This window comes from Anastrepha obliqua, chromosome 4 (assembly GCF_027943255.1).
Source record: "Anastrepha obliqua isolate idAnaObli1 chromosome 4, idAnaObli1_1.0, whole genome shotgun sequence".
Lineage (NCBI taxonomy): Eukaryota > Metazoa > Arthropoda > Insecta > Diptera > Tephritidae > Anastrepha > Anastrepha obliqua.
Genome location: NC_072895.1, coordinates 36,655,345 through 36,681,221, shown reverse-complemented (window position 1 = coordinate 36,681,221; position 25,877 = coordinate 36,655,345). Strand labels below are relative to the sequence as shown.

Genomic DNA, 25,877 nt, shown 5'->3' with positions numbered 1-25,877 from the left:
GTCTGCTTTGGCGTATGTTTCATCGTCCATAACCACACAGCCATATTTATGGAGGTCTTGACTGCATAATTTTCACGCACATGCTTTAGCAATCTTATTTGGATTATCATTTGTATTGGGTGTTACAATCTTTTTATATGATCGTAAACCTTCAGCTTTCCGCACTTTTTGAACGTAACCCTTCGACCTATTGACCTGTGCATTGTGGGAGAAATAACCATTTTCTTGCTGTTTACGCACAATTTTCTCTGCAAGCTCACACTTAATCGAAGGCATTTTGAAGAATGCGTAAAAGTTACGAAAAGTGAATACGCCCATTAATAACGACTAAAAAAACTATGAATACGTGTACTAGTTTTTGACGTGATAACGTCTTATAATTCGATTTAACAGGCTGCACGCACGAAAAAATGTGTCGTTACCTTGCTCATTACTGTTCATATGTAGTTACCTTGCTCATATTAGTGTTACCTTGCTCATTACTGTTCATATGTAGTTACCTTGCTCATATGTAGTTACCTTGCTCATATTAGTGTTACCTTGCTCATATGTAGTTACCTTGCTCATATGTAGTTACCTTGCTCATATGTAGTTACCTTGCTCATATGTAGTTACCTTGCTCATATTAGTGTTACCTTGCTCATATGTAGTTACCTTGCTTATATGTAGTTACCTTGCTCATATGTAGTTACCTTGCTCATATGTAGTTACGTGAGCGTATATATGTATGTATGTATATGCGCAAATGTACATATATAAATTCACGTATTTGTATTTGCATATGCCTTCTTATTGATTATTATTAATTTGATTCACTTGAAGAATTTAAAATAAAACCAAGTTTGTTAATAATACCTGTTGTTTTAATGTTATTATTATTATTTTTTTATTATATCTGAAGGAAAAAATGTATGGTAATATTTACCATATCTATACTAATATTATAAAGAGGAAAACTTTGTTTGTTTGGTTGTAATGAATAGGCTCAAAAACTACTGGACCGATTTTAAAAATTCTTTCACCATTCGAAAGCTACATCACGAGTAACATGGATTATATTTTATTTTGGAAATAGGGCTCGAGATATAGGTCAAAACGTGGACCCGGGTAACCTTCGGATGTGTATGTACAATATGGGTATCAAATGAAAGCTGTTGATAAGTGCTTTAATACGGGGTAATTTTCATACCTATTGATGACTAGGGTCTGGAAATATATGCCAAAACGTGGACCCGCCGTGTCTTTGCACCGAATTAAACCAAACTTACACACATTGTTAAGTAGGTATTGAAGATGATTTCCGTATAGTTTGAATACCTATTGGTAGATAGGGTCTCGAGATATAGGTCAAAACGTTGACCCGGGTAACCTTCGGATGTGTATGTACAATATGGGTATCAAATGGAAGCTGTTGGTGAATGCTTTAGTTCAGAGTATTTCCATCCGCTCCGTGACTAGGGTCTCGAGATAGAGACCAAAACGTGGACCCTAGAATGTGTTTGTACAATATGGATATCAAATGAAAGCTGTTGATAAGTGCTTTAATAGGGGGTAATTTTCTTACCTATTGATGACTAGGGTCTGGAAATATATGCCAAAACGTGGACCCGCCGTGTCTTTGCACCGAATTAAACCAAACTTACACACATTGTTAAGGAGGTATTGAAGATGATTTCCGTATAGTTTGAATACCTATTGGTAGATAGGGTCTCGAGATATAGGTCAAAACGTTGACCCGGGTAACCTTCGGATGTGTATGTACAATATGGGTATCAAATGGAAGCTGTTGGTGAATGCTTTAGTTCAGACTATTTCTATCTGCTCCGTGACTGGGGTCTCGAGATATAGGTCAAAACGTTGACCCGGGTAACCTTCGGATGTGTATGTACAATATGGGTATCAAATGAAAGCTGTTGATAAGTGCTTTAATACGGGGTAATTTTCATACCTATTGATGACTAGGGTCTGGAAATATATGCCAAAACGTGGACCCGCCGTGTCTTTGCACCGAATTAAACCAAACTTACACACATTGTTAAGTAGGTATTGAAGATGATTTCCGTATTGTTTGGGTACATATTGGTAGATATGGTATCGAGATATAGGTCAAAACGTGGACCCGGGTAACCTTCGGATGTGTATGTACAATATGGGTATCAAATGGAAGCTGTTGGTGAAAGCTTTAGTTCAGAGTATTTCTATCCGTTCCGTGACTAGGGTCTCGAGATAGAGACCAAAACGTGGACCCTAGAATGTGTTTGTACAATATGGATATCAAATGAAAGCTGTTGATAAGTGTTTTAATACGGGGTAATTTTCATACCTATTGATGACTAGGGTCTCGAAATATATGCCAAAACGTGGACCCGCCGTGTCTTTGAACCGAATTAAACCAAACTTACACACATTGTTAAGTAGGTATTGAAGATGATTTCCGTATAGTTTGAATACCTATTGGTAGATAGGGTCTCGAGATATAGGTCAAAACGTTGACCCGGGTAACCTTCGGATGTGTATGTACAATATGGGTATCAAATGGAAGCTGTTGGTGAATGCTTTAGTTCAGACTATTTCTATCTGCTCCGTGACTGGGGTCTCGAGATATAGGTCAAAACGTGGACCCGGGTAACCTTTGGTTGTGTATGTACAATATGGGTATCAAATGAAAGCTGTTGATAAGTGCTTTAATACGGGGTAATTTGTTATGTTATGTTATGTTATGTTATGTTATGTTATGTTATGTTATGTTATGTTATGTTATGTTATGTTATGTTATGTTATGTTATGTTATGTTATGTTATGTTATGTTATGTTATGTTATGTTATGTTATGTTATGTTATGTTATGTTATGTTATGTTATGTTATGTTATGTTATGTTATGTTATGTTATGTTATGTTATGTTATGTTATGTTATGTTATGTTATGTTATATTATGTTATGTTATGTTATGTTATGTTATGTTATGTTATGTTATGTTATGTTGTGTTGTGTTGTGTTGTGTTGTGTTGTGTTGTGTTGTGTTGTGTTATGTCATGTTATGTTATGTTATGTTATGTTGTGTTATGTTATGTTATGTTATGTTATGTTAAAGTATATGTTATGTTAATGTTAACTCATTCTCTATATCCATACAAAATATGTATCAAACAAATAAAATTAAAATTTTCTTTTGAAAAATGCAACCATTCAATCAGTATTTTCTTATGACGTTATCACGTTAAACTATCGTCAGTAAACCGACTTTGCAGACAACCTCTTTTTTTATTTCCAGTTAGTATTACGAAACCGGCAAGTAAACACAATCGGTAAATTTTTTTCGTGTCCATTCGTTATACAAAATTTCGTCCGTTGTGGTGCACTAAGTCCTCAAAAAATATCTTAAAAATGCTGCTGCACTACTCGTTTTCTCTCACGAAAACGATTTTTAGAGTTTAGTTTTCTTTTTATTCAGTAAAAAACTTTCAAAAACAAAATTGGATGATTAATTTTGCGCCAGCTTGTATATACCTTATATTATGAACCTTTTACAATCGTATCTGTTCACAATCAGTCTTGTTATTTTCCCAAATTTGTATTTCGTAATGTACACACATACACACACACATATATATTGTGTAGTAGCATACTTACACAGTGTAATCGCCCGACAGTAGTTTCACAATGACGGCAAACAAAATGAAAACCACGCAAGCCAAACTAATAAAACTTGCACGGGCCAATCGAGAAACGTTTTTGTACAGGCACAGCGGAACCACGATGCCAATTGTGACGAAGAAGACAACTCCTAGCCGAACTGCACCCATCGATGTGCCCCACGATGGAAAGAAGCGAACCAGCACTTTGGACAAAGTGTCGCCCACAACGACATTGTACGAGATCATAGCTGAAAAATAAAATGATGCCGGTATTTGAATTGGGAACGCATTCAAGGCGATGTGACATGTAATCATATTTTTCTTGTTACTTGCCGAATTATTGTGCTCAGAAAGGCCAGAAAGTCAAAGGTTTTTAAAGTAAGCAGCAAACAAAAACTTACCCAGAAATGGATACATGAATTGTAGCATCGATAGAAGGTAGTATCCATATTTGCCATAGGCTGCTTCCATAATGCCAGGGTAACTAAATTTCCCGCAAATATGTCCGCATCTTACCTGAAATAATTTGGTAGTTTGTATTAAATATCAGTTAAATACGAAAAGATGTAGAAAGGACTCTTATCAATAACTCTAATAATAAAAACCAATCTTCGTCTATCAAATCGATTTCACTACTGACTGATGCTACTCATATACATATGTATGTAAATGGTGATCAGATTGAGGGTACTTTTTTCAGGAGTTTTTTTTTCTGACAGATCACGCGTGACTATTGTCAAACTAAATACATAATTTTTTCAGTATTCATTGGCATTTCGTCATGGAAATACCCAACAATATTTAGAAATCGTACAATTTATTACGAAAATCGACGCTCTGTGAGAAGTGTTCAACGCGCACTCAGAACCCTGCGTTCGATAATAAAAATTGCCGAATTTGTGCTGAAGAGCAACCCGAAGACATTCAAGAACACTCATTACGTTCATTAAAAACGGTTTGGTGTGGCCATATTTCGATTTTTTTAAGGAAATAATAATTTTGTTTGTACTAAATACAATACTAATACTTTGATATATATGTATATATAAACATATATATATAAATATATATACGTAAAACTTCACGAAAAAAATTTTTAAAAACTACTACCAAAATGACTAGCCTGTGGTTGCATTAACTCGCTCATAACAATCGTCCCACCAGGCAGCAGATTCAGTACAAGGAGAAGTCCAAAATAAACAAGACTAGAGGCATAAAAATGTTTTTGATGGCGCCATCTATTTAGTGAGTTAATCACAGAAAACTCCATCGAAATTATTCGTAAATTTATCAAAAATGGACCGAAATCATCGTTGGAATTTGTGGAATCGGAGTTGAATATCTCCAAAACATCGATTTATCGCATTTTAACTGATCATTTAGGCTTATGAAAGGTCCGTGCACGTTTCATTCGCACAAGTTAACTGAGGACCGAAAATTGCTCAGAATTCAACAACCGAAAGACCCCATTAAAGAGGCGAGAAAAAACGAGAACTTCCTTTACAACATTGTAACTGGTGATGAAACGTGGTGTTTCCAACATGAACCTGAAACTAAGCGTCAAAGTGCCGAATGGAAGCATCCAGACAAATCACCACCCAAAAATTCGTGTTTGGAGAAGTCAAAAATCAAGGCAATTCAATTTCCTATCTTAGCGTTTTGAAGCGTTTCTTGCATCGCATTCGTCGAATTCGCCCTGAATACCGCGAAGGAGGAAGCTGGCACTTATTGCATGACAATGCACCATCTGATCGATCCCATCTTGTGACTGATTTTTTGTCTAGAAATCGCATTTTAACCATCAGTCACTCACCGTATTCGCCTGATATGGTTCCCTGTGACTTCTACCTATTCGGAAAATTGCATTTGGCCATAAAAGGAAAACGTTTTACGTCCGTAGAATCCATCCAAAACAGTGTATCGAGGCCAGAGGGGACTATTTTGAATAAATAAACCCGAAATTATCAGGGCAAAGCTACTAATTTAGCTCAGTCTTATTAATTTTGGACTTCAGCTTGTAAATTCACTTAACCCTTAGGAGCATGGTGGGAAGCCAAGTTCCCACCTTCTTTTTTCTCAACTTTTCTCTACAGATTTGATATTTATGAAAATGGGACCGAGAAAATTTATTTATATGATAATCCATATATCAAAGAATGTAACTGAAACTAAGAGAATTGTTTTGCGTGAATTTATAAACAATTACAGATAAACAAATTGAAAAAATCGTCTATTTTCAGGAAAAAATTCATTTTTCAACAAAGTACATAATGTATAAAGATGGGACATGATACTATAAGGTTTTTGGGGTTGCTGATTACGAATCTGAGGTCAGATTTGAGAAATTCAATATGGCGGATACAAAATGGCGGACCTATTTTTTGAAAAATTTTTTGGAAACTTACCAAATTTGACATTAGGGGGTTTTTGGGGTCGCTGATTACGAATTTTGGGTCAGATTTGAAAAATTCAAAATGGCGGATACAAAATGGCGGACATATTTTTTGAAAACTTGTTGGATACTCACCAAATTTGATATTAGGGGGTTTTTGGGGTCGCTGATTACGAACCTTGAGTCAGATTTGAGAAATTCAATATGGCGGATACAAAATGGCGGACATATTTTTTGAAAACTTGTTGGATACTCACCAAGTTTGATATTAGGGAGTTTTTGGGGTCGCTGATTACGAATTTTGGGTCAGATTTGGTGTTAGAGCACAGTATAGTTTCAAGTGACATGTTGTCTATTGTAACTGCAAACATCCATTGTAATTGCAAACATACCATAATACTGTTCATTGCGTGACGCGGTCGCTTTTAGGTGCTCTGCATTGTTATTACGTTCAAATTTTCTTTCCGTGAACATATTGCTATCATTTACACATTTCACACACATTTTTGATACACCACCAGTTGTTCACAAAACCAAATAGTTTTTGGATATACCTCTGCTTGCTACCAGTGTGTAGAGAGTGAAAATGGAAATCGAACCAGCAGATATTCCAAGTGACAATGAATCAGTTGATGGACTGTGCAGTTCCGACGATGAACGCGAGGACGCAGATATCATCAATGTCAAAAAAAAGAGCGGAAAATTTTGATTTTGCTGACGATGGAGTCGAGGCGGATGATTTGCCCGATGTTCCTGATGAAATCTCACAAGTGAATGAAAAATGGGAAGAAAAGAGAAGATTGAAAGATGATCTTCAATTCACAAAAGATTTTGGGCCCAATATTGCGGACACAGTTACATCACCAATTGATGTATTCTTTTGTTTATTTCCTGAGTCTCTAATTGATATATTGGTTGAACAGACAAACCTTTATCGAGTGCAAAGAGAGAGTCAACAGAGAGAAGTAAGCAAAATTGAACTTCTCACATTTTTGGGAATAAACATTTTGATGGGAATCAAAAAGCCCACATCATATCGAGATTGTTGGTCAATGAACCCTCAACTACATGATTCTTATGTGAGTAAGTTGATGACAGTGAATCGTTTTGGTTTTTTCCTTAGTCATTTACATTTGAATGATAATACCAAGGAGCCTAAAAGAGGAAGTCCCGGATATGATAAGTTGTACAAAATAAGACCTATGGTAACAATATTGAATGAAACATTCAAGAGTTGTTATAAACCAAAACAAAATCAATCCGTGGACGAATCAATGATAAAATTCAAAGGAAGAAGCAGCATGAAACAGTACATGCCAGCCAAGCCTGTGAAACGTGGGTACAAATGTTGGGTTCGTGCCGATGAATCAAGTTTTTGTCTGTGAATTTCAGGTGTACACTGGTAAAACAGAAAGTACAGAAAAACTTTTGGCTCCACGAGTTGTAAAAGATCTTACACGAGAACTTGTAGGTGGGAATCATCATGTATATTTTGATAATTTCTTCACTTCTGTTTGTCTCATGATATCTTTGAAAAGAGAAAATATATTTGCCTGTGGAACTATACGAAAAAATCGTTCAAGGCTACCAAAAAGTCAGATTCCAGACAAAATTATGAAAAGGGGTGATAGTGAGTTCAGAACATCTAATACCGGCATCAGATGGATAAAATGGATGGACAATAAGCCTGTCCATTTCCTATCAAACTTTCATGATCCTCTGGATTCTTCGACTGTTACTCGCAGACAAAAAGATGGATCTCTGAAAGAAATAAAGTGTCCCTCAATGTGTTCGGATTATAATAAACACATGGGGTACGTGGATAACTCAGATCGTTTAGTTTCCACATATAAGATCGATAGAAAATCCAAGAGATGGTGGCTGCGATTATTCTGGCACTTCTTAGATGTATCTGTGACTAACGCTTTCATTATGTATAGGGAGAAAAATCTCTTACCTTGCATGACATTGAAACAGTTTAGGTTGATTATCGTTGAGAAATTAGTTTCACAAAATCTACCTGTTTCAAGAGGACGAAAACGAAAAGCAGAAATAGTAGGCCCCCATAAGCCTCAAGTTCCTCTGGAACTAAGAAGATCAGAGTCTGCTCACATGCCTTACTGCGATCCCGAAGGGAAGCCCAAACGATGTGCTTTATGCAGTACAAAAGCAGATGAGAGAAGAACTTTATGGAGTTGCACTATTTGCAAGGTAAGTCTTTGTTTGCAACCAAAACGAAATTGTTTCGCAGATTACCACAAGTGAACTTTTTCTTTGTGTGCAATCAAATATTTTCAATCATAGAAAAGACAATTACTATTATAAAAATGGTGGAACAAAAAATAAAAAATACAAAAAAAAAATTTTTAAATTGCAAAAAAAACTTGAAAAAAAAATGGAACTAGAAGCTCGCCACGTCCTCGTCGTTAGTTCTGGGTAAAGCTAAGAGCGAGTGAAATTACTTTCTTGCAAAACCATTTCTTATTTTCTGTTCCACCATATTGGACTTTCAAAAACTGGCTTGAGGTTTGCAATCAGCGATCGGAAAAACTTCAAAATACCAAGTTTCGTGGGTATCTTAATTTTTCGAGAAATGTGTCTGACATTTTGGATCCGTCTTTTCGAATTTTTCGAATATGACTTCAGATTCGTAGTCAATTACCCTAAAAACCCACAAACATCAAGTTTCGAAAGTATTCAACAATTTTTCAATAAATGTGTCCGCCATTATGTATCCACAATTTTGAATTTTCAAATTTTTACCTCATATTCATAATCAGCGACCTCAAAAACCCCTAAATATCAAGTTTCGTGAGTATCCAACATTTAAAAAAAAAATATGTCCGCCATTTTGTATCCGCCATTTTGAATTTTTCAAATCTGACCCAAAATTCGTAATCAGCGACCCCAAAAACCCCCTAATGTCAAATTTGGTAAGTTTCCAAAAAAATTTTCAAAAAATAGGTCCGCCATTTTGTATCCGCCATATTGAATTTCTCAAATCTGACCTCAGATTCGTAATCAGCGACCCCTTAAAATTACATGCAATCATAAAAGCGGTTGGTAAGTAAAATGTGTGCTTCAAAGGGTTAAAGGCCATGTATCTGTGAGATAATGCACCGTTCGAAATTCCGAAAATATCGCAACCACAAGAACTTTTCTTCAAAATGAGCCAAATCATCGATTCTACCAAGCACGCTTTCGTAAAATTTTGCTTAAATCTTGGCTTCAAATGAAATTAGCTCACGAAGTATAGTCTCCTAATCGCTTAAAGGGACGGAATGTCTCCAATAGGAGTATAATATTTACGTAATGAGTTCTTTCTAATAGCGGTCGCCCCTCGAGTGGCAACACAAAACCTCCGAATGTTTTTCTACCATGAGAAAGCTCCTCATAAAAACCAGTTGCCGTTCAAAGTCATCTTAAAACTGTAGGTCCCTCCATTTGTAGAACAACATCAATAAACATCCCACGGATAGGAGGAGGAGCTCGGCCGAACATCCAATTATTTATATATAAGGGCGGGTCGATTTAAAAATCGCTCATTGCTCTGTGAAAATCGTATTCTAGGGATCAAAATAAGAAACTTTGCCGAAATTACCATACCTCTAAAACAAATTCTGATGTCCCCCAATTTGGGTCGAACGAAAAATCCCACTTTGACCCATTTAGAGTGCTCCAATCGAGTCCAAATGTATTACCCGCCCCCACTAACTTTGGACGGCCGATCCACCCAAGCCAGTGGCATACCCCCTGGAACTCCCCTGGGGGGTTCCCCATACAATCATTTCAAAATATCACCATTTTTGGCCTTTACATGAGAAAAGAAACTAAGAAGTTCGACCCAAATTGGGAGACATCAGAATTCGTTTTAGAGGTATGTTTCCTTTGGCAAAGTTTCTTATTTTGATCCCTAGAATATGATTTTCACAGAGCAATGGGCGATTTTTTTGCCTCCCCACAAAAGACACTAAAAGTTCGACCCAAATTGGGGAACAGCAGAATTCGTTTTAGAGGTATGGTTCCTTCGGCAAAGTTTCTTATTTTGATCCCTAGAATATGATTTTCACAGAGCAATGGGCGATTTTTTTGCCTCCCCACAAATCGACCCGGCCTATTATATATTCTTTTAAGTTATTAATTGTTGCACACGCATTTTCTCACCAGTGATTTCACATATTTTTCATTACATAATATTACACATATTAAAATGAGTGCTCGTTTAACTTACCATTAAAATTAGTGAGTAATCCGTAATATAAGCAACCAATATCAGCAAGAGCAGCCCAAGTCCAAAACCAGCACGATGAAGTGCGTATGGAATGCCAATGACGCCACTACCCACAATGGAATTTATATAGTTGAATGAGGCCTGAGGAAGCGAGGACAATGCGTCGCCATCCAATGTCGCCGATGAATCATTGTACGGTCCTCCGCCATCAGTATGCGAACGTTGCTGATGCTGTGCCGTGTGTTTAGCCTGGCAATGAGTGGGACGAAGTGCGAAATGTTTTTTGTAATCATTACATATTTTTTTGTTTATAAATATATTTTTATGTATGAGTATATGCTTATATACATGCATACATATGTAAGTGTACGTGTGGTAAGATGTTAACTTATATACAAACATACATTTAAACAGTCAAGCAAATAATTTTGGGCTTGAATCACTCTTTAAAAGTATGTATGCATGTACATATATTTGTACTCATTTACATATATATCTACATATGTAAGAATATCATCCCGAGACAATTCATAAATTGAATAATAAATACATACAAGCTGTTTAAGTTTGAGTTGGGGCAAAATAGTTGAATGAATTTCAATATTAAATTAAGATTTAGAAAGAAAAAATGGTTTCAAACTGCTTATTAAAACTAAAGAATAATGAAATTATATAGATAATTAAATTACAAACTTACATCTGACTAAATTAAAAGATAGAACTCAATAGCAGGGAAAATTCTTTCCTTGAAACTCGGAAATTTGGGAAATACGAATTGGAGGTCTCATTAACGCCGCGAAAGCACGTTCAATAGGGGCATTACGAGCATAATTTGTATTGAACTTATTTAACACTAAAACTACCAACAATTCTTGTATACCTATTCCTACCTCTCTCTCTCTATCTCTCTTACCTTCACAGTCTGTGGAGGACCATAGCTTCATCAACAATCCTTCTCCAATTCAGTCCCTACCTATTCCTACCCCGCGCAGTTAAATGGACCGCTTGAACATAATTGCAGCCGACGGCGGATACCCGCCAACCCGTTACCCGCTGTCAAAATTAGAAGACATTTAATAGCATGAAAATGCACAGAATTGCGGCGAGAACGGATTTCTTGCCGTCGGTTATTTTTACGGCCGTAAAATAATTAGATTTATTTCTATTTTCTGCGACGGGTTGAAGACTCAGGGTTGCTTTGCTGAGTACTTGTTTATAAGGAACAGTAGGCAAATAACAAACAAATAAACACTGCAATTTATCTATAATTTTGAAAGAAATTGTTTTCTTCATCAATGAACTTTAACGAGTTACTTCACAGCATACGGAAGTTTTCACTTTATCCATCCGTAACCACAAAACGTTGGCTGTAAACCGGCCTGTCCGACTTTTCGAACGGAATTTTCCCTTTATTGACTTGCATTGTTAACACCCTGTAATTCACAAACAAACAAAAAACAGCAAAAGCATTGGTTTAGTGTGAAATGTCACCTTGACAACGAGCATAAATTTTAAATTGTTTGATCTATACTTTACGAGATACCGATCCCTACAGCCATCTACTGAGCAAATAATGGATTTGTTTTTCCCCAAACTAATATATGCTACAAATCAAATTATTAGCAGAAATTGCCCAGCGCGATTTTAAAAGATAAAAGGTTTCATCTAACCCAAGATTTTTTTTTAAATAAGTTTTAAATATTAAACAGCAACTAAGCAAAATAGCGTAATAATGAATTCTTTTATAAAAGAAGCGGCGTACATAAGTTAGAATTTTCGACCCCCAATTCATGATTTTTTTTATAATACTGGACAAACTAACTGTTCCACTTGCCATAAATTCTGTGACAAATTTTACAATGCATACGGCGAGATCAAATTCGCAGAAAAAAGTTGCATTATTTTTGTTTTTGTTCGTATGCATTGTCTACTCACAAATTATACTCAGTTTCGTGACAAATTTCGCTTGTTAACAATGGAGTGGGGAGCTAAGGAGAATCGCATTGCAGTAATTGCATTACAAAAGGTGGTAAAAGTGCAAGTGAGATTTACGAATGGCTGAAAAAACTTTATATTTCGAGAATGCACGAATGTTTACCGCACGATCAATCGTTTTTCCCAAATGTTTGTGACAGACAGAAAAAGAAGTAGTCATCCTCGCGTGGCTCGAACCGAAACAGCCTTAAAAGCCGTTCAAGAAAGAATTCGCAGAAATCGCCTTAGAAAGCAGAAAATCATGTCCAGGGAAATGAATGTATCGACCAGAGCGCTTCAAGAAAATTAGACTCAACAGATGGAAGCAGCTTCTTCGAGGGCCGCAGTCAACAGCAAATAATAAAATAGTCCCTTCACAGATAAAAAAATGTTCACTGTTGAATAAGATTTTAATAAGCAAAATGACAAAATTTATGCTAAAACTTCTAAAGACGCAAAAAATGTTGCTCCAAGGAACCAGCATGCCCACCATCCAGCCTCCGTAATGGTTTGGTGGGGAGTGTCTTGTTTGTAAAGGCGTTACATCACCTCATTTTTGCGAAAAAAGTGTTAAGACCAGGGCAAAAGCGTACCAGGAGGATGCCTTAAAAGTCGTGGTGAAGCAGTTGAACAGTACTCTCTTCAATGGGGGGCCCTGAATCTTCCAGCAAGATTCCGCTCCTGCCCATAAGGCAAAAACCACCCAGCAGTGGCTGAAAAACAATATTCCTGGGTTCATGGTCGCAGAAGATTGACCATTTGGAAATCCAGATCTGAGTCTATTGAAGTTTGTGGTTAGAATTGGAGAAAATGGCCTGTCGAATACCTTACAGAAATTTGGAGAGTCTGAAACAATCTTTGGTTCGAACAGCGATGGTAACCGTGCATGCTGCAATAGCTGAATGGCCTAATCGACAATTTCGAATGAAAATTAAGTTTATTTTTAATATAATATTTACATGATTAAATGAAACTAACTTTATTAAAAAAATTATTATAATTTCATATCTTAACGGACTTAACTTGTAACACAGAACTTATGGCAGGACTAATTATTTTAACACTAATCATACCATAACGGGTCAAATTACCCATTTTGAACTTTTGCATTGGAAATCCTTATTGCTTTTGCACATTTGACTTCATGACTTTTTCTAACTTATCTACAGTTATTATAAAGGGTGGTTAAGTTTCAAGGGCCGGTGTTGGTTTTCTCTTTATTATGATAATTTTGGTATGGCTCAATTAGTTATTGGACAAAATATTGGCCAAATAGCCGCCGCGGTCTCGGCGACACACCTCCATCCGATGGTCCAAATTTTCGATGACGCTGAGGCATAATTGAGGTTCTATGCCGTTAATGTGCCGAATTATCTCATCCTTTAGCTCTTGAATTCTTGCTGGCTTATCGACGCACACCTTTTCTTTCAAATAACCCCAAAGAAAGAAGTCCAACGGTGTCGTTGACGTTTAGGTGTGGTTCACATTCAACATCGGCCCTTGAAATTTAACCACAAGTTCATAGAAATTATAAATAATATTGTCCCAAATTTTTTGCTGAAAGTATGAGCAGAAATAATTTTACCGAAATTCTTGAATCTATTCGTTTTGATAAAAAAAGTCAGCCAAGCCAACGTTTGAAAACAGGCAAATTTGCTATGGTATCTACGATTTGGAATATTTTCATTGAGAACAACCAAAACTGTTACAAACCGGGTGGTAATATTACCATAGACGAACATCTATTTCCGACTAAAGTAAGACGTAGATTTACGCAATACATACCTCACAACCCGGTTAAATTTGGAATCAAGTTTTGGTTAGCAGCGGACGTCGATAGCAAATACGTCGTAAATGCACTTCCATATCTAGCAAAAGATGCAATAGAATTCTCTGAATATGTTGTGCTCAAACTCATGGAGTCATTTACAGGTTGCGGAAGAACTGTGACCCCAGACAACTTCTTCACAACACAACTCCTAGCAACAAAACTTCGTTGGTTGGAACTATTCGCTCAAATAAAAAGGAATTACCACTAATTGCGAAGCTAAATAATGAGGATAGACAACGATTTTCTTCGAAAATTTTTACAACAAATAATTGTACTTTTACAATCTATAAAAGCAAGCCAAGAAAAAGCTACTTTTATTTAGCTCTAATCATAAATTTGTAACAGTAGAAAACAATGATAAGCGTTTATCTGAAATTGTTTCATATTACAATAAAACCAAATTTGATGTAGAAATTACCGATCAAATAGCGAGGAAATTTACTACAAAATCTAAGTCTTGCGATGGCCTCTCCAAGTTTATTTTAATATCCTTAATTTAGCTGGAATAAATGCATGGATCTTATACAAGCAAACGACAGGGTAAAATATCTCGAGAGAAGATTTTGACGTGATAACGTCTTATAATTCGATTTAACAGGCTGCACGCACGAAAAAATGTGTCGTTACCTTGCTCATTAGTTTTACCTTGCTCATATGTAGTTACCTTGCTCATTAGTGTTACCTTGCTCATATTAGTGTTACCTTGCTCATATGTGTTACCTTGCTCATTAGTGTTACCTTGCTCATATTAGTGTTACCTTGCTCATATATAGTTACCTTGCTCATTAGTGTTACCTTGCTCATTAGTGTTACCTTGCTCATATTAGTGTTACCTTGCTCATATGTAGTTACCTTGCTCATTAGTGTTACCTTGCTCATATGTAGTTACCTTGCTCATTAGTGTTACCTTGCTCATATTAGTGTTACCTTGCTCATTAGTGTTACCTTGCTCATATTAGTGTTACCTTGCTCATATGTAGTTACCTTGCTCATTGCATTGAATGAACTGCAAGCGAAAGCGCGGAAGGAACGACAAAGCAAACAAAGCAAACGAACGGCAACGTTCGACATCTTGCTCTCCCCTACTTAAGTGAGCGTATATATGTATGTATATGCGCATATGTACATATATAAATTAACGTATTTGTATTGGCATATGCCTTCTTATTGATTATTATTAATTTGATTTACTTGAAGAATTTAAAATAAAACCAAGTTTGTTAATAATACCTGTTGTTTTAATGTTATTATTATTATTTTTTTATTATATATGAAGGAAAAAATGTATGGTAATATTTACCATATCTATACTAATATTATAAAGAGGAAAACTTTGTTTGTTTGGTTGTAATGAATAGGCTCAAAAACTACTGGACCGATTTTAAAAATTCTTTCACCATTCGAAAGCTACATCACGAGTAACATGGATTATATTTTATTTTGGAAATAGGGCTCGAGATATAGGTCAAAACGTGGACCCGGGTAACCTTCGGATGTGTATGTACGATATGGGTATCAAATGAAAGCTGTTGATAAGTGCTTTAATACGGGGTAATTTTCATACCTATTGATGACTAGGGTCTGGAAATATATGCCAAAACGTGGACCCGCCGTGTCTTTGCACCGAATTAAACCAAACTTACACACATTGTTAAGGAGGTATTGAAGATGGTTTCCGTATAGTTTGGATACCTATTGGTAGATAGGGTCTCGAGATATAGGTCAAAACGTGGACCCGGGTAACCTTCGGATGTGTATGTACAATATGGGTATCAAATGGAAGCTGTTGGTGAATGCTTTAGTTCAGAGTATTTCCATCCGCTCCGTGACTAGGGTCTCGAGATAGAGACCAAAACGTGGACCCTAGAATGTGTTTGTACAATATGGATATCAAATGAAAGCTGTTGATAAGTGCTTTAATACGGGGTAATTTTCATACCTATTGATGACTAGGGTCTGGAAATATATGCCAAAACGTTGACCCGCCGTGTCTTTGCACCGAATTAAACCAAACTTACACACATTGTTAAGGAGGTATTGAAGATGGTTTCCGTATAGTTTGGATACCTATTGGTAGATAGGGTCTCGAGATATAGGCCAAAACGTGGACCCGGGTAACCTTCGGACGTTTATGTACAATATGGGTATCAAATGAAAGCTGTTGGTGAATGCTTTATGATATGTTATGTTGTGTTATGTTATGTTATGTTATGTTATGTTATGTTATGCTATGTTATGTTATGTTATGTTATGTTATGTTATGTTATGTTATGTTATGTTATGTTATGTTATGTTATGTTATGTTATGTTATGTTATGTTATGTTATGTTATGTTATGTTATGTTATGTTATGTTATGTTATGTTATGTTATGTTATGTTATGTTATGTTATGTTATGTTATGTTATGTTATGTTATGTTATGTTATGTTATGTTATGTTATGTTATGTTATGTTATGTTATGTTATGTTATGTTATGTTATGTTATGTTATGTTATGTTATGTTGTGTTATGTTATGTTATGTTATGTTATGTTATGTTATGTTATGTTATGTTATGTTATGTTATGTTATGTTATGTTATGTTATGTTATGTTATGTTATGTTATGTTATGTTATGTTATGTTATGTTATGTTATGTTATGTTATGTTATGTTATGTTATGTTATGTTATGTTATGTTATGTTATGTTATGTTATGTTATGTTATGTTATGTTATGTTATGTTATGTTATGTTATGTTATGTTATGTTATGTTATGTTATGTTATGTTATGTTATGTTATGTTATGTTATGTTACGTTATGTTATGTTATGTGTTGTGTTGTGTTGTGTTGTGTTGTGTTGTGTTGTGTTGTGTTGTGTTATGTTGTGTTGTGTTGTGTTGTGTTGTGTTGTGTTGTGTTGTGTTGTGTTGTGTTGTGTTGTGTTGTGTTGTGTTGTGTTGTGTTGTGTTGTGTTGTGTTGTGTTGTGTTGTGTTGTGTTGTGTTGTGTTGTGTTGTGTTGTGTTGTGTTGTGTTGTGTTGTGTTGTGTTGTGTTGTGTTGTGTTGTGTTGTGTTGTGTTGTGTTGTGTTGTGTTGTGTTGTGTTGTGTTGTGTTGTGTTGTGTTGTGTTGTGTTGTGTTGTGTTGTGTTGTGTTGTGTTGTGTTGTGTTGTGTTGTGTTGTGTTGTGTTGTGTTGTGTTGTGTTGTGTTGTGTTGTGTTGTGTTGTGTTGTGTTGTGTTGTGTTGTGTTATGTTATGTTATGTTATATTATGTTATGTTAACTCATTCTCTATATCCATACAAAATATCTATCAAACAAATAAAATTAAAATTTTCTTTTGAAAAATGCAACCATTCAGTCAGTATTTTCTGATGACGTTATCACGTTAAACTATCGTCAGTAAACCGACTTTACAGACAACCTCTTTTTTACTCAAGCTAGCAGGAGAACTTGGTTCGATTTTCGAGAAGCCTGTGTACAACCAAAATAAAGAACCAATACGAACGGATCGTTGTCTACATAAGTCTTCTACAGATGCTTATCAACGAAAAAGGAGTCAAATAGGAGACTGTAAAGAAACTAAAATCAAAATTTGCTCTAAATCTAAGAAATATGTTTGCGGAAAATGTAGAATCGCCACACTTATGTATAAAAAATTCGATGAACAATAAATTAAAAACTCTTATTTTTTGAGTTTGTAATAGAAATGGTTAATATACTAGTTCGTTTAATTATAATACATTTAATTTTTATTTCCTTCCACGCATCCATATTTCATACATTCAAGCGGGAAACAAAAAGTCGGGTCACACGGGCTATGGTAAACGGTTTTCCAATAACAGGCGTTATTTTGAATAGCCCGCTATTTCGGCAGATGTCACTTTTGAAGCTGTTATTTTTTGATATTTCACAAGTAGAAACTACGTCATTAAATAAATGGAACGATACATGCTTTAAGGGGGTTGATTTATTCAAAATTTTAAAATTACTTCATTATAAAGTCATATTTAAAGAATATTGTGTGAAATTTTCGTTGATTTTTATGAAGAAATGAGTTGGTGGCAGCGAATCTTCGCGGACGTCTCATAAAAAAGTTTTATTGCGGTGTCCCTCAGAACTCATTACTGGATCAACTAAAATCAAAAAACCAAATTGATTTCATCAGCTAATAAAGTTTCGCAGGTAACAACGTCGAATTTTTTTTTTTTTTTTTTTAATTTTTTAAAGCGCTTTGAAGTCAAAACACCGATTTTTCATAAAAAAAACTTGAAAACTTTGTTGTTTTAAAATATGACAAAATTTAAAAAAAAAAAAAACTCGACGTCATTACCTCGTGAATAAAGTAAAGAAACAAAAAAACCAAATTTGAAAAGAATCGGTGCAGTAGATATGAATCTACAGTGGACACCGACCGTAAAAAAGGCAAGTGTGAGAAAAACGCGTTTAAAGATTCGGCAGCGTGAAATCCGGTTGGAGAGGTAGATACTTAATCCTTTGTGTCTTTGTCAATTTTACTCGAATGCACTTCAAACTTTCACACAATAATCTTAAGATGTTATAGAATAATTTAAAAAAAAAAAAAAAAAAAAAATGAAAAAAAAAAAATACCATACTACCCCCTTAACAACGCATTGAAGTTATTAAAATTCACTATAAGAATGGTGAAAATTTGGTAGAGACAGTTCGAAAAACTCGAACATTTTGGTTCATCGTGAAGATGAAGATTAAAGAACTATTCGGTTTGTCAAAATGTAATCCATGTCATACTGGTCCTGGATATACCCATACAAGCCCCAGAGAAAGTTCTTGCTCATAAGCACACGCTTCTGAAAATGAAATGATTTTCCTATATAATATTGCTTTTCCTAAACTTTTACTCAAAAGTTCAGGAGTTAGTAACACAGATTCGTGCTAAGGGAGCCGATCTGTTATTGAATTCTGTAAAAAATCTGTAATTTCGATTGCTTCGCATATTCTTTTTAGATTTTTTAATATGTGTTTCCATTTCTTATTGAGTATGGGAATAAGTTTTCGTCCTTTCTTAGACAAAGTTACGAATTATTTAAAAAATTAAATAAAATATGACATTATGTGACTTGATCTATTCATTGAGCCAGCTTGCGATGCTCTCGTAAGAAGTGAACCGCTCTCCAATAAGAGCTGACTGTATTCATCGGAACATATGGTAATCCGAAGTTGCAATGTCTGGGATATATGGCGGGTGGGGAAAGATTTCCCAATTCAGTCCCTCTAAATATTTCTGGACCGATTTAGCAACGTGTGGGCTGGCGTTGTTATGCAGTAAAATCAGTTTGTCATATTTACCATCCCATTTAGGTCGCTTTTCTTTGAGAGGTCGATTCAAACGCATTAGCTGCAGTCGGTAACGATCACCAGTGATAGTTTCAAATGGTTTAAGAAGTTCATAATAGATAGCACCCTTCTGATCCCACCAAATGCACAACATAACCTTTGGAGCATTAATGATCTCACTGTCGATGGACCTGGTTCATCCGGCAGGCTCCAACAGCTCCAACATTTTCGACGCTTAGAGTTATCATAATAAACCCATTTTTCATCGCCAGTGGCAAGGCGATGCAAAAAACCTTTTCTTTTCTGCCGTCCAAGAAGCATCTCACACGTCAACAAACATCTCTCGATATCCCTCTCTTTCAATTGATGTGGCACCCTGTTTCCTGCTTGCTGGACCATCCTCATCACGTGCAAACGTTTACCGACGATTGATCTGTGAACATCCAACTCTTTAGACATATCATCAAGGGTGCGTCTTCATCCAACATTTGTTGTAGTTAAGTATCTTCGAATTTTTTCGGTGCACCTTCGCGATCTTTGTCACTCACTTCGAAAATGCCACTTTGGAAGCGTCGAAACCACTCTTTACAGATTGTATTTCATGGAGCGAGATTACCGTAAATATTGATCAATATACGACACGTTTCAGCTGCACTTTTCTTTAAAAGGTAATAAAGCATGACGGTTTTTTGGGACGAACGTAGACAGATAAAAAGAGGATCTCAACTACTGCGATCGATACCTCACATATACACCTTCAAATCACCAGTATATTACTAGAGCGAACGCAAAAATGTCAGCGGCACCTCTTTTACGAGGGCGGAAACTTATTCCCATATCCAATATATTAAAAGTGTTGTATCTGTAGATCTACGATATACCTTTTATTCGCAAGCGTGGAGGCACTTTTTCCATAAAATTAGAATAACCGTGCAAGAGTCGTCGTATATTTTACTTGGTTATTTAAAAATGTTTTTGAATGATGAACTATGCATTCTAGTTCATAAAACTAATATTAAATATTATTTACCTCCATAAGATTATTAATGTCTTCAAAGGCATGCGCTTCACTTACAGAAACATCGCTACCCTGAAATAAATAGAAAAAAATTAACAATAATTTATATTTATATATTAAAAACTTGTCTTAACTGCTTAAACTATGCCTTTAACTACTTGACGCTCGGGATTTTTCACAAAAATGTAACCAAAAACATTTGTATTTAAAAAGTTTATACTATTTAAAAATAAAAATAATTAAAAATAGATCGAAAAATAGTTTTATTATTTCAATACTACATATGGAAAATATAAATAAAATAACTAATAAAAATTAGTCAGTTGATTTTGTATGGTATATATAAAAATTTGGCGCTAAACATAAGCCAACTTCACAATTTTTGCTTAAAAAATATAAGAAGAAAAAACATATGCAGAAGCCGATACAAATGACAAGTAGCGATTGGCAAGCACGATTTGTTCATGTGTCGTATGTAATACAAACATTCGTATTCGCCTTAATGTATGCTTTAAATTTTTTGTGAGTGCAATAACTATAACATAGTTTTGGCAATTTATTTGTAAATTATATTATAAATCCGAATTTCCCACATTGTGCAAATTAAAAAAAAAACCCCAACGAATTTTTATCAAAATTTAAAAACTTTTAATTCGGAATTTTCAGAAAAATGTCGAGTATGAGGAATTATAAAGGGTGGCGCAAAATTAACCATTAAACTTTTCACTAAAAAAAAATTATTTTGAATGACGGAAATCTTTATCTTGACCCTTACGTGCTCCATTGCTTGTCTGTTTGTATGCTCCAGCTGTCTAGCTCACAAGTGTCAAATATGATTGCCGTAGGACGATATTTGCAAATATTATAAATCTTTCCATAATTGATTAATTTTGCGCCACCTGTTATATATATGTATATAATTGGCGCGTACACCCTTTTTGGGTGTTTGGGCGAGCTCCTCCTCCTATTTGTGGTGTGCGTGTTGATGTGGAATTATAGCCCATTGAATTTAGGAATAATAAAGTCTGACGCCTGCCTTTTATATTTTGCACCCTTGGCAACACTACGTGTAATGAGCTTTAATTTGATATTCTTTTTGAAAATTTTGGTATCTTTTAGTATAAACTTGCATATAACGTTTTCACTTACGACCTTTATTTCTTCTTTTTTCAGTGCGTTGAAAAATTCGTCTCGCCCAAAATTTGGAATGAACTCGTGAAAGTTTTCGTGCGATGATTTATTACGATTTTCGATCGATGAATTGACCAACTTACTTCGACTTTTGGCGTTGAAGCACCACAACGAGTTCCACGTGGTCGTAAATCCTTGCAAGATGAGTTTCTTGCATGAAGACCGTCTAAAAACGGTTGTTGTGCCAAAAATAATCGTTGCTGTGCATTAATTGATAACGCAAGATCGTCATGCTACATATCGCGACATAGAAGCAACCTTGGGCATTATTGTGACCAGCACACATTTAATAATGCATGAACATTTGGTAGTCAAGAAGATTTGTTCTCGTTGAATACCGCATAATTTGACAATTGCCCTAAAAAGGACTCGCATCGATTGGTGTAAAGAAATGTGAAGGTATTCCACCGCGGTGGTTCAAAGCACGTCTACGACATCATAACAGGTGATGAGCATGGGACCTATGCATATGAGTCGGAAACAAAACAGCAATCAAGTGCATAAGTGATCCAAAACGAGCTTAATCCAGTAAAAGTTGTTTGCGGAAGAAGCAAATGGTCGTCTGTTTTTCGGAAAATCTGGTCATGTCGCAACTGTACCCCTCGAGAAATGTAGAAAATAAAATAGAGAGTTTATTTGTGCAGAAGTTTTTGAAGAATTAAGCCAACCGCCGAAGACGAGCCAGCATGACAATGCGAGCTCTCATATATCGGCATATCGGCTAACACAAGAGAGTTTTTGAGCACTCGAATTACGGCCCTGATTTGGCACTTAATGATTTCCTTTTGTTTCCAAAAAATCAAAAATAGCTCGTTTTGGAGGTGGCAAAAGTGCTTTGAAAATTAGTTCAATGCAGAAATGAGTTCGAAGGAAAATTATTTGAAAAACAATAAAGTCATTTTCGAAACAGTGTTACCATATTGTTATCATTTCACTTGTGTTTTCAGTTCGAAACGTAACAACAAAGTATTCATTTGTTGCAAAATATGTTAAAATATGCTCTAATGTAATGATTGAGGTATTCGTTTTTGAAAAAAACGCAAATAGGGGCACTTTTTCTTGCTTGTTTTGTTAAAAAAAAGAGTTATTTAGAAAGATTCATAGAATTTTTTTTTTTTAATTAACCGATCGTAAAAATTTATTTACCCCTTAAACGGGTAATCTTTGTTGCTCTTTTTCAGTTTTTACCTCCCTTAACTTTCTTGATAAAGTTTATTGTTATTAAAAGTTGTGGTTATCGTCGATACGACGAAGATGTGGTTATCGGCGATACTTTAAATTACTGACAGGCCACAATTTGTTAGCGGCACACGTATACAAAATGGGAATTGCAAACAACGATAGCTGCAGATTTTGCATTGAACTGGAAGAGAACTCTTGAACACCTTCTGTGTCCTAGCCCTGTATTAGCTAAAACCCGAATGAAATGTTTAGGAGTTCTACAATATGAGAGGTTAGAATATCTTTCGGGTTTAGAGCTTCAGAGCTTATTTAGATTCGCAAAAGACGCAGGCTTATTACAAGAAACCTACTACAAGGAAACGTAAGGGACAAGCTCCATCTGGTACCACTAAGGTCCAATAGGTCTATGTGATGGCTTTCAGCTAGCCAGGTCAACCTAACCTAACCTTTAAAATATGTAAAATAACATTACGATTTAAGGATTAAAAAGACTCGGTTGAAAACTATTTTAGTTCTAATGCCCATCATTTTGAAAGATATGGTTTCGAGAAAAACAAAAAGGAACATAAAAGAAACATTCTGTGCTCACATTTTATTGTGATTTGAGATATTTTAACTAAATGAATTAATGAAAACAAAGTGCCGCGTGTTAAATTGTAAAAGCACAAAATTAATGAAAAGCCCCCAAATGCAGTTTTTTGGATTTTATGCGAAAGACGCCGGGCCAAGAAGGTGTGTTTATGTGCGTATAATTCCATGTACTCTTCCTCTTCATAAACAAGTAATTCCCCTTCCTTTTGTTTGTTTATTGATGGACTCTTACGACACGGCGAATTCGGAAGGCGCAATCTTCTTCTCTATCATTAGGTCTCTTCTTTTCATCAAGAAGCAAGTGGCGAATAGATGAAGCAAATGAACATATGTCGGCAACGCGGGAAAATTAGAGTGTTGGTAAAGCAGTGCGGCCTAATGAGCTATAGCCATACTCGCTAGCGGCGAATCTTACTCGATAAGTTTGTTCTTGCTTTCGCATGAAAATTTTTCATCAAGCATCGAGATAGCGAGCAGGGAAATGGGGAATAAAAGAGGCCTATTCTTGCATTTAGTGCGGTTTACGGGCTGAAGGAATCATCGAACCATATTTCTTCAAAGGCGAGGCTGGCGCCAATGTAACAGTGAATGGCAAACGATATCGCGCCATGATATACGACTTTTTGATGCCGAAAATTGAAGTCATCCACAACATTTGGTTCCAACAAACAGCAGTCGGCGCTACTTGCTATACAGCCGGTGAAACAATGGATTTACTGCATCGTCGTTTCGGTGCGCAATTTATCTCTTCTCTCGGACCTGTCCATTCGCCACCAAGATCGTGTGATATCACACCATTGGACTTTTACTTGTGGGTATGTAAAGTCTAAATGCTTTGTGGATAAACCAGCTTCGATTGAGGCATTGGCAGCCAACATTACTAAAGTTATTCATGAGATACCGACCGAAGTTCTCCAAAGAGTCATTGAAAATTGGTGGTCACGGATGGCCGCATTAAGGCACTGCTGCGGCCAATAATTCAAAGGCATTATCTTAAAAAAATAAATGGCATAAAAGGTTCTACAGAAAAATGATAAAAACTGCCCAATCAATTTGAATTTTCGTTATTTTATTTCAATTTAAAATCCGATAACTCTAAACTGATCACCCTTTATTATAATAATCATAAATTTTCTAATTATTTAGAATACGCAATTTAAAAATAAGCGCAGGAAAAATCGATTTTTTGAAAATTTCAGGCTAGTGTTATCTCAAAGCTATGCATTCTTATGAAGAACTTTACTTTATTTAAAATACAAAAATGTTCGAGCAAGAATGGCCCTTCCCCGAAAACCTGCATCATTTGGAATACATTTTTCGGTTCGTTTGCTATTTGACCTCTGTTACACAATTTTTACAATGAACCATGAAAGTCCATATTTCATTTCACACTAAAAGCACAAAAATTAGTCATCCTCTGGGATACAGTATTTTCATTGTTTTGTGTTTTGCTTAAGGGGGTCTTCTACCGTCGCGCCTTAATCTCGGGCCTATTTTTGGGAATTAATTACAAAGCAACCACTTGAGATAATGAAATCAGATTTTTTTTATTTAATTTGCACAAGTTTGCACTATTTAAAAATATATTTTTCAAATCGAATTCTTTGGCCCTGTGTCCTTGAACCGTCCTCGAGGTTGCCCTTGTAAAAATGTCCTAGGCGACTTTGTGGCACGCGATCGACCATTTTACTTATCTGAAATCAAAAAAATTTTTTTTTTATCATAAAGTGTAGCGTTGGCTATGTTTTCCCAGTGGCGATTTTAAATATTTTGAAATTTGTAAAAAATGCGTGATTTTAAAAAAAAAGTTTGAAAATTTCCTCTTTTTTTTACACTTTAGAGGCCCGCAAAATTAAACTAATCAAAAATTGAAAAAAGTGGTCTGGGAAAACATAGCGAGATGTTCACTGAATAACTGGAAAAAAGATGGAATGAATTCGACAAATATTTATAGTAGATGTGTGACCAGAAAGTTGAAAAAAGTCAACTTTCGGGAAAAGGCGTTTAAAGATAAAGTTTGGTATAACACATGATTGCAGCATGCATGTATTCTCCCCGAAATGCTCATGAAGGAACATGTTTTTCATAAAACCCTCTTTATAGCATACTCTTAACATTAGTAGCTTTTAAAAAATCTAAAAAAAAAAAAATCGATTTTTTCAAACCGTGACGGTAGAAGAGCCCCTTAACGACATTGACTTATTTTCTCACCTGCCTTTGTAGAATGTAACTAAATTCGGTTGCAGTATTGCGGCGGCTGTCGTTCATTTTTCGGCAGCCTTAGTGATGCTCTTAATTAAATCTGTAGAAGCGGTTTTTCATGCGCTCTCTGTTCAACGATGAATATTAAACGTTGGGGACTTAAATAAACCCACAAAGCTCAGCACTAAGTGTAAGCAACGTATGTAGATGCCAAAAAGAAGTATTTGCTTTTGATTTCCGCCAATTTTACTTTTAAAGCAAATGCGGAAAGGAGTTGAGCAATATCCAACAATGAATGAAGCTCGTGACAACTTCCGCTGTGAAATTTGAA

At 35.5% G+C, this 25,877-nt stretch overlaps 1 protein-coding gene across 1 annotated transcript in view; it reads right to left on the bottom strand.

Moving 5' to 3' along the window:
• The window catches only part of LOC129244084 (putative sodium-coupled neutral amino acid transporter 11), a 32,346-nt gene extending 6,734 nt beyond the window's left edge, over positions 1–25,612 (bottom strand). The window contains exons 1-5 of the mRNA XM_054881700.1: positions 25,556–25,612; positions 20,393–20,452; positions 10,261–10,509; positions 4,039–4,153; positions 3,633–3,885 (exon numbers count right to left, since the gene is read on the bottom strand). Coding sequence (XP_054737675.1) covers positions 3,633–3,885; positions 4,039–4,153; positions 10,261–10,509; positions 20,393–20,452; positions 25,556–25,612 — 734 coding nt within the window. The remainder of the gene's footprint in view (positions 1–3,632; positions 3,886–4,038; positions 4,154–10,260; positions 10,510–20,392; positions 20,453–25,555) is intronic.
• Between the last annotated feature and the right edge of the window lie 265 nt (positions 25,613–25,877).